This window comes from Typopeltis vanoorti, chromosome 6 (assembly GCF_054136105.1).
Source record: "Typopeltis vanoorti isolate ZY-2024b chromosome 6, IOZ_Tvanoo_1.0, whole genome shotgun sequence".
Classification (NCBI taxonomy): domain Eukaryota; kingdom Metazoa; phylum Arthropoda; class Arachnida; order Uropygi; family Thelyphonidae; genus Typopeltis; species Typopeltis vanoorti.
In genome coordinates, this window is record NC_143554.1 from 117766848 (window position 1) to 117787159 (window position 20312).

General features: G+C 32.7%; 1 protein-coding gene across 1 annotated transcript in view; it reads left to right on the forward strand.

Annotated features, from left to right (window-relative positions):
- Nucleotides 1-15047, forward strand: part of LOC150105858 (protein ILRUN) — a 121937-nt gene extending 106890 nt beyond the window's left edge. The window contains exons 5-6 of the mRNA XM_090393630.1: nucleotides 6558-6694; nucleotides 14397-15047. Of these exons, the coding sequence (XP_090249756.1) occupies nucleotides 6558-6694; nucleotides 14397-14486 (227 nt within the window). The 3' untranslated portion in view covers nucleotides 14487-15047. The remainder of the gene's footprint in view (nucleotides 1-6557; nucleotides 6695-14396) is intronic.
- The last annotated feature ends 5265 nt before the right edge of the window (nucleotides 15048-20312 follow it).

A 20312-nucleotide genomic window follows, 5' to 3' on the forward strand; every position in this document is an offset into this window, starting at 1 on the left:
TTAAATTGTGATCTGAAGTATATACTGGTGCTTGCTTAGTTAAGTTATAATTGATTTCTTGTTTTATATATTTGTGTTCTTTTTGTAAATTAATTTTGTCATGTTGTGCCATCATTTTGTAATTTGGTTTAACCAATAAGAATACAATTTGGTTGGCTAAATCCCAAATTGCCAGTCCATCCTCGTTTGTTCAGTATCCAGGTAGATACCCAACAGGGTGCACCACAAGAAGGGTGAGGATTGGACATTAGGTCAGAAGCCCTGGTCAGTTCTCCGCATTCCTTTAAAGGCTATGTGGAGGTCTCTTCTCAGTTGTATAGCAACACTAAATTAGTTGTATACAAGACAGTGTTCAAACCAGTTTTAACCTATGGATCTGAGAGCTGGGTCAGAAGTAAAACACTTGACCAAAGACTAGAGACCGCAGATATAAGAGTCCTGAGAAAGATTACAGGTGTGAACAGATGGCATCAATGGCAATATCATATTAAAAACGAGGATATTAGGAAAGAAGTTGACATTGTCAGCATCCAGGAATGTGTTAGCAAAGCTAATCTCAGGTGGTATGGTCACCTAAATAGAATGGGAAGGAAAGATTAGCAAAACAAGTGTTCTCTGCTAGGATTGCAGGAAAACAATCCCTAGGAAGACCAAGATATAAGTGGATTGATACTGTACAAAGTGCCTTAGACGATAGAAATATAAGATCTGATAATGTTGGAATCTTGACAAGTAACAGACTGATTCGGAGGAAAATTGTAGATAGGAAGTTAGTAATGATGTAAATTTTTCATGTAGTACTATCATATCCTGTACACCCCTTGAGGGTACATGGCAGAAATTTGATGATGATGATTGTAAATTAAAGATATTTTACTTTTGATTATAAAGATATCTGAAGACTCAATCTCTTAATGACTTAAATGGTGGTTAACACTTTCATTGCCAAGCTGAAAATTGGAATTTCGTGTGGTGGCCAAATTTTTTTTATTTTTTCATTTAGTTAGCGACGTCCACGCGATAACGCGTGATCGGCCGTTTGGTGAGAACTCGCATCGTGTGATTGGCAATGAACGTGTTAATAGATTAAGAGGATAAGTTGATATGTGATATCTTGGGATATGAATATGTGTGCAAGTATGATTGGGAACTTAGGTTCAGTTGTTTTCTTTTTATTTTGAAGTTGAGTTAAACCAAAATGAATTGAGGGAGTAATTTACTAATGGTGCATATGACAGGGTTGCATGCAAAAAAAAAAAGTACCCTTCCTGACAACAAATAAAAATTCCCATAAAACAAAGGAAATTGCAGAAAATAATAATAATAAAAAATACACTTTTAGAAATAACACAGAAGAAATCATGAGAAACAGAACAAAAGAAATTGTAAGAAATGGAGCAAAATGAACTGTGGGAAAAAAAAAAAAAATGGGGGAAAACAGAACAGAAGCAATCACAGAAAATAAAGTATCATGGGGAAACAGAACAAAGGCAGGGAAATAGCAGGAAATTACACATTGATGACAAGAACACAAAGAATTGGCAAAAATCTTACATAGAAAATGCAAAATGATAATATGAAAAAAGTGCGAGTATGAAATGATAAAAATGATAATCCAGAATTAACATGAAATTTTGAAATGCTCCATTAATTTCAATAATGTTGCTTACCTGAAATCTTTATAATAGACTAAATATGTACAATCTTTACCATTAAAATCAAAGATAACCTAAAAACTTCAGTAGTCATTAAAATTTATAATTGGTCACCTTCATTTACCAAATTGAAAGGAGACACAAGGGATGAACATTTGTCAGTTTGAGAGAAAAGTGATTGACTCACTTAGAGTGAATGCCAGCTTCCTAATTTGACAGAGACCAATTGATGTACTGCTAGCATAAACTTTAACCACAGAACTGCAAAGAAGAATAATTTGCTTAGTAGAATTTACTTCCCTTAGAAGTAAATTAAAGAAATATTTCACAATCTACAGTGTTTCTTTAATTTGAAGTTTAAGTAAAAGAGATGCTCAGAGGATAATTACATTGCTGAAATGAACATTGATATGGAAGGATAAGGAAGTAATTTTTGTTTCTCTACAAGGCTTTTGACATACTGGACTTTTGTGTGCAGATCTGGGCTCCTGGTTTCCAAGATGATGGGTGGAAACCAGGAGCCGGGTGCAAAAAAAAAAAAAAAAAAAAAAAAAAAAAAAAAAAAAAAAAAAAAAAAAAAAGGAAAGGGTGCAAAGGAGAGGTAGGGATAATGTTGGGACAGTAGAATGTGGATTATGAAGAGAGACTGAGCATTTGTGGGCTATAGACACAATGAACATTAGGTAGAGGGGGGAGTCATGACAGCGGCTTTCATACTTCTGAAAGAGTCATATAGGATACCAGTAGATGGATTTTTTATTTCACAGAGGGGTGGGGATATCCATGGAAGTGGAGAGGACATCCGTGGAAGTTGTGAACGAATGCAATCAGGAAAGAAGTGAATCGGGAATGAATTTGTTATGAGAAAAGTTATGAGAGCTTGTGTGGGTGATATATTGCCTCCTTACATGTGTGTCTGACTCCCTTGGACGTCTTAGGTAATAATAATAAAAATTTGTTTGGTCAACAGCTCATTTTGCGTAGAATGAACTGTTCTTTATTCATAATGTAAAAAATCCTAAATTTGTTTTTTAGAATTTTGAGTTTTTTTTTACCTCAGTTTTTGATTTTAATAGTACCATTTGTACATATTTAGTTCATTATGAAGATTTCAGATAAGTGACATTATTTTAAGGTAATGTAACATTTCAAAATTTAAACATTAATTCTGGATTTTCATTTTTATAATTTCATGCTTTATCTTAAAATTTCATCTTGTCATTTTGCTTTATATATGGTTCCTGCCAATCCTTGGCATTCTGTCATCAAGTGAATTCAAACTTTCATTTTTTCTACTAATTTTGATATTATTTACCAGGAAATTCATTTTGCTATTGTGAAGTTTTTGAGCTTTTACTATTCATATTTTACTATATTGGATTTATGTCAGGACTTTTCAGTAGTTTTTATAGTGGTATTTGCTGTAGTGTACATCTGCTGTGTGTATATATATATCTGACCCATCCACACACACATAAAAGGTTGCAAGACTTGTAGCACTTCAGTGCCATGTGTGGGCAAATAGAGTAAGGAGAAATCTGTTGACATGTGTTTTGAACAGTTGCCAGTTGTGTTAGAGCAGGGATCAATACATTTTCTGAGGGCTAGATAGTTTAATACAAGTTATTAAACAAAATATATAATTTTTTAAAAATTAATTTTTAATTATTTATTTTGTTTCTGGTAATTACAATACATTAATTGATTTAAAAAAAAAAACTTGGGATCAAAATTGATCAGCCCCTCTCCAAAACATCACTGCCACATCTACAAAAGTGGCCACACACAATACATAAACAAATGAGCATGGCTGCATCACATTAATTAACACTACTCTATGGTTACTGAATGGTAATTTTATGATTCTGACAAAATTCATTTATAAGCCATCCTTCACTTGCAGGCCATGCAGTAATAGGCAGAGTGCCATATCAGGGCTACAAGCCATAATTTGCTGACACCAGACTTAGACTAGGAAGACATAGAGAAGCTGTTTCAAAGAACAGAAGTAGGTGGAATGTAAGTGAAGAGAAGTTGGTTCAGTAAGTGTGGTGATGTAAATGGCTATAGTTATAAAATGTGTAATTTCAAACCTAAGCTTGTTGTGTAGTAATGAGAAATCTTTCTGAGCATGAAATGTATTTATGGATAGATATTTTGCAGTGGATGAATGAACAATTTTCAAAGCAGTAGCTATTCTTTCAGTCAAGAAATTTTGGGTAAAAAAAAATATTGTAGTTCTAGAAAATCATCCATAATCACTAGACCTGGCCCTGTGATTTGTTTATATTCCTAAAATTATTTCAAGGATCATACCGCCCTGGTTGGCTGAGCAGATAGCATATGTGCTCTCCAGTCAAAAGGCTGCGGGTTCGAATCCTGCCGTGAGCATGGATGTTTGTGATTGTCTGAAAATACTAGTGGTGGTGATGGACATTAGATGGTGTTGGTGTAGTTGCAGTTCGTTATGTGGATTGAGTGGTGATGACAGAGAGCTGTAGAGCAGGTGCCCTCCCTCGATGAGTCTTTGGACTCCCTGGAGGTGTCAGGTAATAATAATAATACATTCATTCATTCCTAAAAGATATCCAGAAAATTATGATGGCTCTCTTAAACAGCTTAACAGAAAATCATTTTTGCAGTTATTTCAAAAGATTAGAATCTGTACATATCTTGGATGAGGATTATTATGAAAATAATGATTGCAATTTTCAGGCCCCCCCCTCCAATTTAAATGGGGAAAAAATTATTGTGATAGGATGCCATGTTGCAGGCCTATCTGTTCAGCAAATTGTTGACATTTGGACCATCTGAGGTCAACAATTAGTGATACCATACTGAGATGGAAGAAGTGCATGGAGTCAACTGCAAGTGCTACCCATAGTGGATGACCCACCACACTCACTGAATGTGATCGTAGGGTGCTATGAAGGATAATATTTCATAACTGCCATTCGTTAGCTGACACATTGAATGTGGAGTTCCGGGCATCGACTGGAACATGAATCTGTACAAAAACATGCAGAACAAAGTCTGACAACGTGGGTTTCCATGGTATGGCGTGGTATTCCATGGATGACAATATGCAAGCTCCGCATTACCTGAACCAACAAGCATCATCATCTTCAATGGTGATGCAAAGAGTGTGTATGGAATTTGGAAGCCTGGAAAACTGTGTTATGGAGCAACGAATCACACCACATCCTCTGCTGAGTAGATGGACGACCGTGGGTCTCTTACCAAAGTGCATAAGCCCAACGATGAAATTCGGAAGTGCAAGTGTGATGGTTTAGTCCTGTTTTTCCTGGTTTGGTCTTGGACCTCTGTTTGTGTTGAGCACAAACTCTGAACTCCAAGAGGTATCTGAACATGCTGGACAATGCATTGCCTCCTACTTTGTGGCATTTCCACTGAACTGACATTGTCTATTTCAGCAAGACAATGCACCGTGTCATAAGGCTGCTGCTGTAACTGCATGGTTTGTGTACACGAACATCACCACACTTGACTGGCCTCCACAGAGCTCTGATCTCAACCCTATTGAACATCTGTGGAATGAATTAGACCATCGGGTGTGATCAATGGACCTCCACCCCCACAACAGTCCAGGACCTCATTACATTCCTACAGGAAGAATGGTCTAAAATTCCCATTGATTGCTAACGTACACTTGTGGAAAATATGCCTCATAGGATTGCTGCAGTCATCGCAGCAAAATGAGGTCCTACATCCCATGCCCACGTCCTCTTTCCAAGCAGTGTATATAAAACACGTTTTCTTCAGTTATCGTAGGTCACACTCCCAAAGAATATCCAACTTTTCAAATACAAAATTTTCCTTTCCATCTAAGGATGTCCCCTGGTTAGGTATTTACAGTCATTTTTGATTTGTAGCTGGCTTGCCATTCTTCTGCTGCTTCCTCGAAGGATGGATATGTGTGTTATGTCTGCAGATTTGTCTTCATGGGATCCATCTTACTTGCTTGTGGGATATAAACCCAGAATTTCCAAGAAGGGAAAACCCTTCCCCCCTTCCATCTTTGTATAACTAACTCACCTTCACCTGAGATGCACTTGTAAAGATTTTTCTTATATTTTTATTTTATTTTATTTATTTTTTTATGTTATTCCCATCCACAAAAAGTTGTGAACCTGTAGTACAGTAATACACTTAGTAGATCTTTTGATTATTAATGGATCTTTTTATTATTAAAAAATTTGATATTTTTTAAATTTAGTTTTTAGCTAATTTGGAAATCCTGCTCTAGAGACCAAACGGAGATTTTTTTTCCAACCCATTTCAGGCCTCTATTAAGCAGGACGTTTGTCTCGGGGGACATTTGTTACTGGGCGATGAAATTCATATACTCTTAAAGACAATTACAAACATCCCATTTCCACAACAGGATGCACCTTCATTTTATTGGTTGGAGAGAGGTTATGCTAACCACTCAGGCCAACTAGACTAGTAAATCAGGTCTTTCCTATTAAAGGGCATTGTCATTACTGGCTGAGTTACGTGGGCTCAGAATACAAAATTATATAATTTAAAAATCACTGAAGTTTAAAATAATACAAAAATATGAAATGTTTTTTAAACTACATACAAGTGTATGCACATATGCACAAATTCCTTGGTATCCTGATATGTGCCCCACAGGAATACCCCATTAATTGAGAACCATCAATTTCTATAGTCTCTTAAAAGAAAGAATAATTGATATTTGTTTAGAAATAGAAGTTTTAAACATATGATATTTTCAATTTTATGTTTAAGCAGTTGTACATTATATGTTCATTATTTTTTTTATATTCTTTTCTTTTTGAAAATAACAAAACACTGTTTTGTTGATAAATTGATAACACTGTTTACTCATAAAATTTTAAATGATTTTATTTGTAGTGACATCATCTAGCCCATTAATATCACCTGCCCACAATGACCATAATTGTCAATACCCTGTGATGTCCACCATGGGTTCATCATTTCCCCATAACACTAGCATACCTTCTTCACCTGTAAGACAAATCACAATTCATGTAAGTATAAAAGATATAAAAATAATCATTAGATACAACGTAGGTACAGTGAACTCTCACTGTAACAAACTTATAAAGAACCACAGAAACAGTTTGTTTAGTGGATAGTTTGCTATAATGGATTTCTTTTAGCATAGTATTGTACCTATGAGATGGGACTTTGATCATGACTGGTTCAGTAATTTGTTGTGGTGAGTGAGTTTGTTTTAGTGGTGTTTGCTGTAGTGGTAGTCAACTATAAATATCATGAATGATATTTACAGACATCTCCAAGGCATGACAGATATTCTGTCATCCCTTGTGGTGAGAAGATTTTGTTACCTGGTGAGTAACAGTAGACTGGTCAAAATTAATAAAAAATAACTTTTTTAAACAAAGTCTATTTAACTTTAAAAAACACAGATGCAGTACAAATTATCAGTTTATGGAACTCCTACTGACTAATTTTGATATATCATTAAAAAATTCGAGGGGGGGGGGTTATGATCTCTTATTTTGTTCTTATTTTATTTTGTTTTCTTGTCCTTTATTATAATTTAGTTATATAGAGATCTATGTGTACTTCTCCCGCTTAGATTGTCACGTGCGCGAATTAAATTAACAAAGGGATTGTCTCTGAGCAGAGCCAATTCCTTAGATGCAAAAATCTGGAGTTACATCCTCTTAAGGTCCTGGGAAAATTTATTTGTTCCGCTGTACCACCCAGAACCCTTAGATTGGATAACTTCTCAGTCAAGCAGTGACCTCTCAGACAGGCACTTGATCAATCGTTCTACACATATATCTAGTTTCCAAATATCAATACCTTCTGTATTTAACCTTGTTTGCAGTCGTGGTCTTAACTAAACAATTAACTTCCATTTAGGTCCGAATTTTAATGAGTGGTGCGTTGGATTCATTAAATCAGGCAACTAATTAGGTAAAAGCACAAGGGTTTGTTAAGAAAATTCATGTTATACATTTTAGCAAAATATTTACACTTAATTAAGCTAACGTATTCCAAGATTGGAGAAATTAACATGTAATAAACTGTAATCTATACAGTAAGACCCTATCAAGAAACATTACTATCAAACTTTAATGGCTTGTCCTTCCAGTTCCTTTATCTACAATTTCCTATAGGCATTAGTTTAGTTATCTGTACTTAAGAGCGCGTCCCCTGGGTGGCAGATAGGGGAGCCCACCGTGTGTGTGTGTGTGTGTGTGTGTGTGTGTGTGTGTGTGTGTGTGTGTGTGTGTGTGTGTGTACATGCGCGTGCGTGTGTGTATATATATATGGTGGGGTGGTCCGAATATACTGAATAAGGACTCATGGACCAACAGGGCCATAAGGGGCAATCATCTTGATTGTAAGGGGAGCGGCACTCCCATGGATCCCTAGCTGGATCTATCCTCTCCTTCTTCTACTTTGAGGAAGATCCACTTACTTTAATCTTTCCTATAAGTCCTTATCAGCCAACTCTTCTTACTTTATGACCCTTATGCTATTAGAGTACTCGAGGGCCATGGGGTCTTTTCATTTCTGGCCTTACAACTATGCCCTCTCTATAAACCTTACTATATTTCTTCTATAATCTACTCTTGCCCCTTCAATATACCCTATTCCTCCTATGGGTTTAAATTCAGAAGAAGGCTAGTTCAGAAGCCTTAAGGTAGCAGCCCTACCACTGAACTATTCCATCGTCAGGCTAGTCCCCTGACATGGAGAACATAATCCTACTTGTAAGCTGACAGAAAAAGATAATCGGATTGAATCTATGGGAAACGACCCTGGAATGGAAAAGGGAAAATGAAAATGGAAATGACAAAATATAATACACATAGCAAACTGGAATGTAAGAGGAATAGCATATAAAGAAATAGAATTAGACCAGTTATTAAATGAAAGAAATTTTAAAATAGCAGTAATCACTGAAACAAAAAAGAAATTAAAAGGAACTATGAGAACTGAAAATTTTAATGTGATATACAGTGGAGTCGACAGAGACCAAAGAGCACAAGCAGGAGTCATGATTTGGATTCATAACTCCCTTTCAAAACAGTTAAAACATTTTAAATTATGGAATGAAAGAATAATAGAAGCTAGAATAAAAATAGATAGAGGCTATTTAACAATAACTTGTTGATATGCCCCAGAAGAAGGAAGAGAACAGGATAATATTGATTTTTATAATCAGCTACAAAACATATATAATAAAATAAATAAAAATGATTATATAATTTTAACAGGAGACTTAAATGCAAGAATTGGAAACACAAAAATTAATACTGATATAGGAATACATGGAGAACATACTCTAAACAGGAATGGTAAAAAATTGATTGACTTTGTAGTTTATAATAACCTAAAAATAATGAATTCCTTCTATAAACATAAACACATACATAAATAAACTTGGGCAGCAAGAGGATGGAAATCAATATTAGATTACTTCATATTAAATGAAAAGACATCAAAATTTTCACTAGATGTTAGAGTTCACAGAGGATATGAAATAAGCAGTGACCACTTCCTTGTTAAAATAAAATTAAGATTACCACCTAAATGGCTACAAGTAACAAGAACAGAAAGAAAAATTGAAACATTTGTTTATAAAACTAGACTATTGAATGACATAAATGTACAATGGCTATATGAACAAAGAATTAACCAATATCTAGATAAAATAAAACAAAATGAAGAAATAGAAATAGAATGGCTTAATATAAAAATGATACTAAATGCAGCAGCAAATGAAAGCTTAGGAAAGACCAAAAAATTCAATAAAAGGAAAAAACTGAAGATCTGGGATGATACAATCAAAGAAATAATCAAAAAGAAAAAAGAAGCCTATCACAAATGGTTAAGCAGTAAAAGATTAGAAGATGAAATAGAATATAAAAGAATAAGAGCCATAGCTAAAAGAGAAGTCAGAAAAAGACAGAGAATCATGGAATAAATTTGTTTCTAATTTAGAACATGATTTATATAAAATAAGACCCAATGCATATAAGATTTTGAAACACCTAAATGCAGATACCAAAGAAAACATAAAATTAAACACTGAATTGAAATTAGAAGAATTTCTAAATTACTACACAGAACTGTGGACAAACAAATATTTTAAAAGAGACAACTGGCAAACAATTAATGAAAAGGAAATAACTGAAGAAGAATTAGAAATCAGCCTGAAAGAAACAAGAAACGGAAAATCACCTGGAGAAGATAAGCTAGGTTCAGAACTATATAAATACGCAGGAACAAGATTCAAAGAAAGACTCTTATTATTTTTAAATAAAATTTACTCAACTGGTATCCCCCCAATAGAATGGAAAAAAGCAACTGTGATTCCTATCTTTAAGAAAGGTAATAGAGATGACCCTAAAAACTATAGAGGTATCAGTATACTATTTATTTAAATTAAGGGGATATTAAACCCCACATTGTTTTAAAACCGAATAAGAAACTCAAAGATTGGTATCAGAGAGTTTCTTGCCGAATATAGTATAGTAAACTATAAAGTATCGGCGATCACTAAGCGTCCGCTAAATGCAAGTGACCCTAGCACGTAGTGCAATACCGGAAATCTCGCAGCAAAGTCGGTAAAGTTCTGATCACTATTCTTAGGTATTTTCCATAATGTAAAAACACATTTCCTAGGAAATGTATGCTGTTATTACATTATGGTGGGGAGGTCACTACCCAGACCGGTTTCAGCCTTTTTTGAGGCTTCATCAGTGAGTAGCTAGATCAAGTTAATACCAAAGTGTATAGCGAAAAGAACTTATACTCTGCTATACGAGTTTCCAAACAGGTGCAACCATTAAGTTACTTAAATATAAAGAGCTAATAAGCTTCATTTCGGCAACAAAATTTTACACATTACACATTACTAGATAGTATCCCTAATTCAGTGGCACTTCAGTGTATGAGAGTCCTAAGAAAAATCACATGACTAAATAGATGGCTTCATTGGAAGACTCATATTAAAAATGACAATATCAGAAAAGACATCTAAGATGGTAAGGTAACAAATAGGATAGCAGATGAAAGATTAGTGACACAGAAGTTTGATGTAAAAACAGGAAAAAGACTCAGAGGGATACTAAGATAGAGGTGGAGATTAGTGCATTTAGAGTGGCTTTAAAGGATCATAAAAGTAAAGACAGATCAAAAACTGAAGACCTGACAAATAATATACTAATTAAAAAAAAAAGAAAAGAAACTGTTGGCAGGAAACAGTCATCATATATCCATATATAAGTTTATGAATGTTCCATTCAGAAAAGGTTACATGGTGAACTAAAAACACAGGAATTATGACCAAGTGAGGAATATACTGAGTTCAGTGGATTGGGATCGGTTGCTGAATGGGAAGAATATCAACAGTACATGGGAAGCATTTAAATAATACTTAAATGATGCGATATCAGAATGTATCCCAAGAGTTTGAGGAATAAATAGGGTAGGAGTCAAATGGATATGTAATCTTATTAAGCAAGAGATTCGTAAGAAAAGGATAATGTGAAAGGAATACCGTATGCATAAGGATGATGTCCATTATGAAAATTATAAGCAGCAGACTAAAATAGTCGCAACTATGAAAAGAAACTGGCTCTGCATGCTAAAAACAATCCACAAGAATTCCATGGATATGCTGCAAGTAAAAGAAAGAATGAATATGAAAGAATAACTATTTAAAATTTGTTTAAAGCTATCAACCTAGTGTATGCTACATTGAGCTCACTGCTATCTCTTCACTGGATGAAGAAACTCAGGTGCATGATGATGAGGTATAAAGAGCAGTTACACAAACCGAATAAGTGTTCAGCTGAACTGGCTATTCCTTTGACCAGGCTGTTTAATATGAGTCTCAGAACAGGGAAGATTTCAGAGGTATGGAAAAGTTATGGATCGCATTCATTGGTTATGGCTTTTTCAGAAATGGGTTGACAACAAATCTCTACTTTGCAATGAACAACATGGGTTTACTAAGGGAAGGTCATGTTTTAGCAACTTGCTCACATTCTGTAACTAGACATGGATACACCATGATACTTGTGGATTTTGCTAAGGCTTTAGACAGAATACAGCATGGTAGACTGTTGCTTAAATTGGAGAATATGGGTTTGGATTATAGAATATTAGCATTGATAAGAGGATGGCTAACTGACAGATATCAAAAAGTGGTCTACGGGAAAGATGTGAGTCTTCAAGATTTAAGGTAACCAGTGGTGTACCACAAGGATCAGTGCTTGGTCCACTGTTATTCAGTCTGTACATTGATGATATCAAGAAGAAGTAACATACAATTATTTGCTGATGATGCAAAGATAGGTAGGGTAATCAGGAATGCTGCCGATATGCACTACTTGCAGAATGATTCTAATAGGCTGGAATTATGGGCATGGGAAAATGGATATCAGTTCAGTGTCAGTAAATGTAAAGGCATTCTACCATTCTAACTACTCTATCAGTTCAGTTGTTTACAAAGTTCTTTGTTCCTGCAACTTATCTTATTATAGCCAGACTGGGAGATCTGCAAACATCTACCTAGCAGAACATAAAAAATACATCTATCGCCATTAGTATTAGGTCAGTTAGGGGCTTGCTGAACATGCCTTGGATACTTTACACAGAATCAAATGGGAAAAAAATTATTATGCTTCACACAAAAAATACAAATTTGAAAGATTTTTCTTTTAGAATTGGAAGCAGAATTAAAAACCGACCTAATCTTAACAAATATGATTATATTAAATTTCCCAAGATTTGGGAAACTGATTCTTAGGCTTCTCACCCAATCCAATTAAGACTAGCCAACAGTGCCCATGGAGGACACTTCTCATAGGACTTTAGGCTTTCAGGCTAATCTTTTCCACTTAGTGTTTGTGCAGATTTGTGTGTTGTGTTTTTGCGATTTTACTATTGTTTCCTGTGATGTCTCAATAACTGAGATGAAATATGGGAGTGACTAAATGTGTTTTATTATTTATATGTGCTGTATTTATTCCATTAAACCCCATAATGAGTTCAACCCAGCACGTAAGTCTAAATAGTCAATTGTTAATCCTATTTATAGAAGTTTTTTTCACTTTGTTAGACTATAAATTATGTATTTAGTTTAATCTTTTATCCAAGTGTAAGCAAACAAAGTTTGTGCCTGAAGTATCTTCAGGACTGGGGCAACTCGTGGGAAAGGTGGACTAACTTCTCATCACTTGCCTTAGTATCCCATAATGCAAAGCACATCTCTTGGCAGACATGTATAATGCTATGCATTATGGGAAGGGTCACTACTGACCGGTTTCAACCTTTATTAAGATCTCTTCTGTGGGAGCCAGACCCAGAGGTGATACCAAGGTTGAAGCAATGCAGAAGTCGTATTTCCATATATGAGTTGACAAAAGGTGTCACACCTTATTATTAATTACCCTGGACTAGAGAAAGATGTTGGAAGTTTTTTCACTTTTAGTTTCCCAAGCGTAAGCAAATAAAGTTTGCGCTTGAAGTATACCACCTTTACCACGAGTTACCCCAGTCCTGAAGATACTTCAGGCGCAAACTTTGTTTGCTTACACTTGGATAAAGGATTAAAATAAATATATAATTTATAGTCTAACCAAGTGAAAAATCTTCCAACATCTTTCTCTAATCTAGAGTAATTTAATAATAAGATGTGACACCTTTTGGCAACTCGTATATAGAAATATGACTTCTGAAGTACTTCAACCTTGGTATCACCTCTGGGTCTGGCTCCCACTGAAGAGACCTGAATAAAGGTCAAAACCAGTCTGGGTAGTGACTCTTCCCATAATGCATAGCATTATACCTGCAAGGAGATGTGCTTTGCATTATGGGATACTAAGGCAAGTGATGAGAAGTTAGTCCACGTTGTCTTGAGTTGCCCCACTCTTGAAGATACTTCAGGCGCAAACTTTGTTTGCTTACACTTGGATAAAGGATTAAACTAAATATATAATTTACTATTCACGGAACTGAGTCACGTACCAGAAGTCACCTAGTGGGCAGTTACAGTTGAGATAATAGAATTAACATTCTTTGTTGTATCTTCACCTTGTGATTATGTTGATACACTGATGATGACCAATTAGTTTCAGGGTTAGTCTCAGGTCGAAATATTTGCAGTAATAAAATGATTATATTCTTGTGAATACATGTGTCTAATAAATGTTATAATGGTACAAAATTCCATTAAAAATTCATAAAAAAATTATCACATAATATGATATATTTTTCAAAATTATAGCTCTGTATGCTGTTAACAAGTTAAAGTTAGTTGTTTTTTTTTATGCATTATAGCCATTGTATGTTGAAATTAAGGCTGATTTATAGACATGCACTTCAGTTATAGTTTCATGAGGAAAATTATATGATCCACTTCGAAATTCTCTGTGCTACTGTTTTCTTCCTTGGTATCTTATATTTGACTGTGCCAAGCATGATCATGTTGCTTTGCAGAAGGTTATGTATATTCCTTTAAAATTATGTTATGCAGTGAGTAATTATAAAACTGTATGGAGCACAAGTTTAATCTTCTATGAAAATTATTTTGTTTAAAAGAAAAAGATTAAACACCCATAATGAGTTATTTTCCAGTTATATTTCATTGCAAAGCATAAGATGACTCGCTCATTGCATATGATGTGTGTGTATATGTATGTATACTTCATAATTTCAATTAAACTTTTTTTTTTTCAGGGATCTAGTGATCAGCAACAACTAACTTCATGTACTTTGCCACAACAGCCCCACAATTGTGAACCATCCAGTGAAGAAATGATGCCATAATATAGGATCAGTTTGTCAATTATTTTTGTTCCTTTCCTTAACACAATGATCTCATTGTACCTGTTACAGAGGTTGGTCGTATATGCAGTATATGACGATAAATTTTCTCTGCCTTAAAGTAAAACTTCATATACTGTGGCACATACCAGGAATATTAGCCTAGAAATGCACATCAGTTACAGTTTTTCATGAGGGATTACATAACATGTTATTCTGTGCCCTTTTTTCTTCACTCAGTTCTCGATATATATTCTGGTCTTCACAAATTTTAAAACCTAGCTTTGAAATGCTTCACATTTGTCAAGTTTGTAAACTTTCAGATTAAATTTTTAGCATAGATCAGAATTTTCTTTTTTTTGAAAAGGCTGAAAAAAAATTTTTTTTTAATTTTAAAATGGCTTGGAAATACAGCATAAACTTTGTTTTCAGTTAGATTTGTTAATATGTACTATTAATGTTTTAACATCTATCAGTGAAAAAACTTTATAATATTGATGATTTGGCTTATTGCTGCACTTAATAAGCGTTAATATTTTTATCACCTTTTATTTTTGGTTAACTCATCTAAGCCTTGAAGACCTGTTGGCATTAAAAATATTTATTTTAATATAACTTTTAGGTTATATGTTTTTGAATAACTTAATTCATATATTTTAAAATAACTATCTCCTTAATACTTTTGTACCTTTACCATCATTTGGTCAGTTATCACATATCTATAAAAATTGGTTCTTGGGGGGGGCAGTTAGATTATTTTGTTTAGTGTAAACTGATCCTGACTATTATTGGAATGTTTCTGTATTTCATTAGTGTGGTGTGTATTTGTTCATTTCTATCTTTAGGTATTTTAAGTTGAGAGTAAAGCAGGTCTGACTACATTTCCATTAGGATATGTATATCTGTTTGGCTTATTAATGCTTTTTTAAAAGTTGCTTGCCTTTATACTCAAAATTATATTTTTAATCATATCATTAACAAAAAAAACTTAGGTTTAAAAATGTTTTCTCTTATTTTAAAATAAACATAAAAAACTTCTGCTTAAAAATAACTGAAACAAAGCTGGACTTTTTTGATTACCAAAAATTATATGTAATAAACAAAATTAAAAGTTTCATGCAATGAAGCAGGATATCTAGTATACAAAGCATTTTCTTTCTGTCATACAGCCCTTCAGTATTGTAGTATGTATAAATCATGCAGTGTTGTTTATAAGGAACACAGAAGCTGTTATGGAACAAAGAAAGATTTTTAAATATCACAAGCTTTCATTTTCAATTTTATAGAAATTCAAAATTATATTTCATAAAAATTTTCAGTTTAGATTTATTAAAATTAAAAGTTATTGAAAGAATGGTTTTTTGAGTAGCTATAAAATGTTTTTGTAAGAAATTTTTCCTTTAATGGGTAGATTGGCAAGGAAGATAGCAAAAAGTTATGCATGAGTTTTGTAAATCTGTATAATTGAATATATAATTACAAAATGATTAATGATCTCCTTGACATCAAATTTAAGGAAAATTCTTCACAATAATATTTATGGTCTAATGAAATAAAAAAGACATTCATTAGTTTTACTTTAAACATAACATGCTAATTATATGAAAAACATTTTGACTTTCTTGCATGTAGTGCTATTAATGTATGTGTTCAAATGAAGAAGAATTGTCTTTAGAGCTAGAAAGTTTATCCTAATATTTAACTTCTATCAAAATATTTGCCTTTTGGCACCTCTTGTTGATATTTATACTGAGGCTACTTTTTTTGTAGCCATATACTTCACATCATCTGTGATAAAATATTGCAAGAGAAAAAAAAAATACTTGTGTAAGTGCTAAGGTTGTTCAGTTTTAGCCTCTGGTACTTGCAGACTGCATGCATTAACAGATTTATGATTTGGAGTTTATCTTAAAACCAATTATTTAGTAACAGATCAACTAAGGAACAATTATAAAAATGAAATTAAAATATTCTTATAAATAAATTGGGCAATATTTGTACAGGCTTTAAACAGTCATCTTTAATCTTCCAAAAATGTAAGTCCACTATTGGGGTCTTCCATTAATATATTTACAAAAATAGTACATTAAGTTGTCTGGTGAAATGCAATTATGAACATTATTGAAATTTCAGCAGATATTTGATACTGCAAATGTTGACATAGAAGACTTAAAAGGCAGTGTAATCCCTTTTGAAAAAGAAATGGTATTAGCGATGTGATTGTGTTAATTTTTATCGAGGAAACTTGCTCAACTTGCATATTTTTTGTTACTTAAATCACTGTTACTATATAATCACCCTTATATTCTATCCTTCACTCTCATTGTTAGCAGGAGCCTACATGTTCACTGTAAATAGATTTTATCAATGCAGTCTGTTTAAAATAGATTGCTTGTATGTGGAATAACTGCATTTCGTCATAATGCATTAAGATTAAAGTCACAGTAGTTAGTTTATCGTGTACTTTTCCTAAGATGTTAAAGCAGTCACTGTCCACTGAACTCTGTAAAATTCCTATTTAATTCTTTGGAATTGTGCAGCAACTATTAACTGCATGTATTCCAAGGGTAGCTTATTAGAATACACATGCTTGTATGAAGTGCCTGTCTGTTCATAGAGAAATGAACATTGCAATGTTCAATCCTGAATTTTTTTTTAAAACTTTGGTTTAACACTTTTTAATTAATCAAGTATACTGAATATATATAAATGGGTTTTGGAATAGAGGGAGAATGAATGAATTGAATAGAGAAAGAAAATGAATTCTTCATAAATAGTTTTTATGGAATTGTTTTAACGAAATGCATTTCTTTAGCACATTTGGAATTTCTGTATATGCTTTCGATATCTTTCTTTAGCCAATGAACAGGACTTATTGGGTCTTTTCCAATTGATATTAAATAGGTTGTAGAACTATAATTACAGCTTAGGCATAATTATTCTAAATGTGACATAAATTATTGAATTTCTTTCAAACTAATGCTATAACACATAAAAGGAAGTATGGCTGGTAATCTGAAAGTTCTTAAGTGTCAGTTACACTAAAGCTAAGATGAAGTTTTATAACTATTGCTCTGCTTTAAAGTATATCAGTAGGAAATTATAAATGTAAAGTATGGTTAGGTGAAGTAGATAACGAATTACAAAAAATGTAAGCATGTAAACCAACTGCCAAAAAATAACAATAAAATAAATAAAATAAAATAAAATGGTATTATTTAAGAGAAGGAAGGAAACTCTCTCTCTCTGAAAGAAATCAGAAAATGTACTTACAAGATTCATAATAATTCTTCAGTATTGTTCATAGCAATACTACTATGTGCTTGTTATTATGTCGCACCATCATATAAATACCTATATTGTTTTTTCTTTCTTGTACAAGATCATGCACAGAATTCTCTTCATCTCTACCTCTTTGAATATAGGATATAGAATTTCCTATTATATTCGGGAAAAAAATAAATAAAAATAGCAATAACTCTTGCATCCTATAGTTTTAATTCATAAAATGCATAGTTTGATAATCCTTTAATTCAGGCAAAAATTCATTTTATGATAATAATTAAGTGTCATATTGAAAGATTTATATAGATTACCTTTGGCAGAAATAGATTGCACTTGTAACCTTTCATTAAATTGAAGTAAATTAATGTTTTTAATTCAAAACATTAAGAACATTTACCCATATTAGTCATTTCAAAATTATTGGATTTTATTTAAAATGTAATACAATAAAAGATAATGTACTTCATTAGAATTGCACTTTAGAGTACATTATCATAAGACCGGTGCAGCATACATCACATTTATTAAGTTAGAAATAGGTATTGCAATATATATAGCCACTGATTGTTGTGTTATTGTTGTTTTGACTGAAGTACTGTATTACTTAAAGCCATCATGTAGAAATAATTTTTTGCTATGCAAATTATGACAGAATGATTATAAAGTTAAAATGTATCACTGTTGCAAAAAATAAAATAATGAGAGGAAAAGTTCCATTGTTGATCAGCAAATATTTTTGGATGACAGCTGAAGTAGAAGCATTAGGTTCTATATGTTTGTATAATTCCTTTAAAAATGCGATTTGATAGTGCTTCCGAATTGTTATTGTTTAACTTTTGGCTGAAGATTAAAGCATATTTGAGAATAAAATTTACTCCATCCATCTTCATCTCATTTATTCCATTCATTTGTGTTACTGTGAGATTCCTTTCAGGATTTGTCCTCAACAAATATGGTATTGATAGTGAGAGAAAAATGACTTCAGAAAGTAAAATTTTATTAAGTGCATATTAACTGTTAGCTGATTGTGGAGAAACTCTGATGAAAATTATTTTGCATAGCTAGAATTGTTTCTTCACTTCAAAATTTTTGGAACATTCTTAACATGCTATGTGTGGGAGGGGTGGAAGTGATCTTAAGTAGTGTTTATTTTACATGGCACCATTTTAAGTATATGTTGTATGCAATTTTGCATATTCTACAGCATCATTTGTTTGTGTAATTCAAGCAGTTATTTTGATTAGTCAGTATGTTAAGATGACCAAATTTCTTGCTTCAGTTAAAATGTATTAAACCAAAGTTAAAAAAAAAAGTAAAAAGACATACGAAGAATATTGAAGATATAAATTTTATCCACTATATATGAATTGTGTACTGTATTGCAACCTTGTACAAGCATGTCTAAATAAGGAAAAACTGACTTTTCTGTTTTCAAATAAAATTGAAAATATGTAATTAATTTTGCATTCAGTGTTAAGAATAGTAAACAAAAACAAGTTTTTTTTACATATCTAACACATTTTTTTACAAATTTTTTAGCTCTATAATATTTTCATTATTGGACAACTAAAATGTTGAGTATCATTACTTTGAATGCCCAGTTTTCTGAACTTGATTTTGATTGCCTCTGGGATCCTTAAGACTGATGAGGCTAGACCATTCTGTTATGAGACATTAAGGAAGTAATACAACGATTTTTTTTTACACACCTTTTCTCTCTCTTTTATTGATTATTATCTAATAGAGAATATATACCATGTTTATAGCATTTTGTTGAGCTAAGGATAATGCAAATATGACTGGTTTTTTGAAAATTAGGCATGTAATTTTTCAGCCAGTTCTTATAGTAGTATGCTAGCCTCCTTTCTTTCTGATAAAGAAAAGTGTACTTTAATTTGTGGTCACTTTCCTCTCCTTTTATTTTTTTTAAGTAGCAGTATATTTCAATAGCAGTCTGGAGGCTGTTTGAAAACGAATAATATTTATGGATTATTGAGGTGGTTTTGAAAGTCAAGCAAACAACAAAATTTCTGTCCTTTTTATCATGTATTAGCATTTTTTTTTTTATATTACTTTAAAGCATAGTTTTTTTCCCCACTAGAATTTGCTTCTTTGATACTCTACATTTTAGGATTATGAAATAGCTTTTTCCTTGTAGCAACTTTATTAGAGTTTGTATTTGGTGGAACATTTTGAATCGTTATACTCCATACAGCCTTTACCGTTGTTTTATTAAATAGTAGTTGGTAAGTAAAGTTACTATTCTTTCTTAACACTGATAAGATATGAAATTCTGATAAAGAAGACTTAATATTCACAATTGCAAACATTTTTGTCCTCTAGTAGAGTCAAGGCCATTTTAGCTGAGTATTTAATCTAAATCAGGATTGTTATACAGAGATGTTTTACACCTTTATACGTAATTATCATTCTTGGCTTCAGTAATGGTATGGTTGTTTCTAAGTAGTTTTCTTGTACGTACATATGCATGTTTATATATATATGTATGTATGTATGAATGTATTATGTATGTAATGTCTTGCA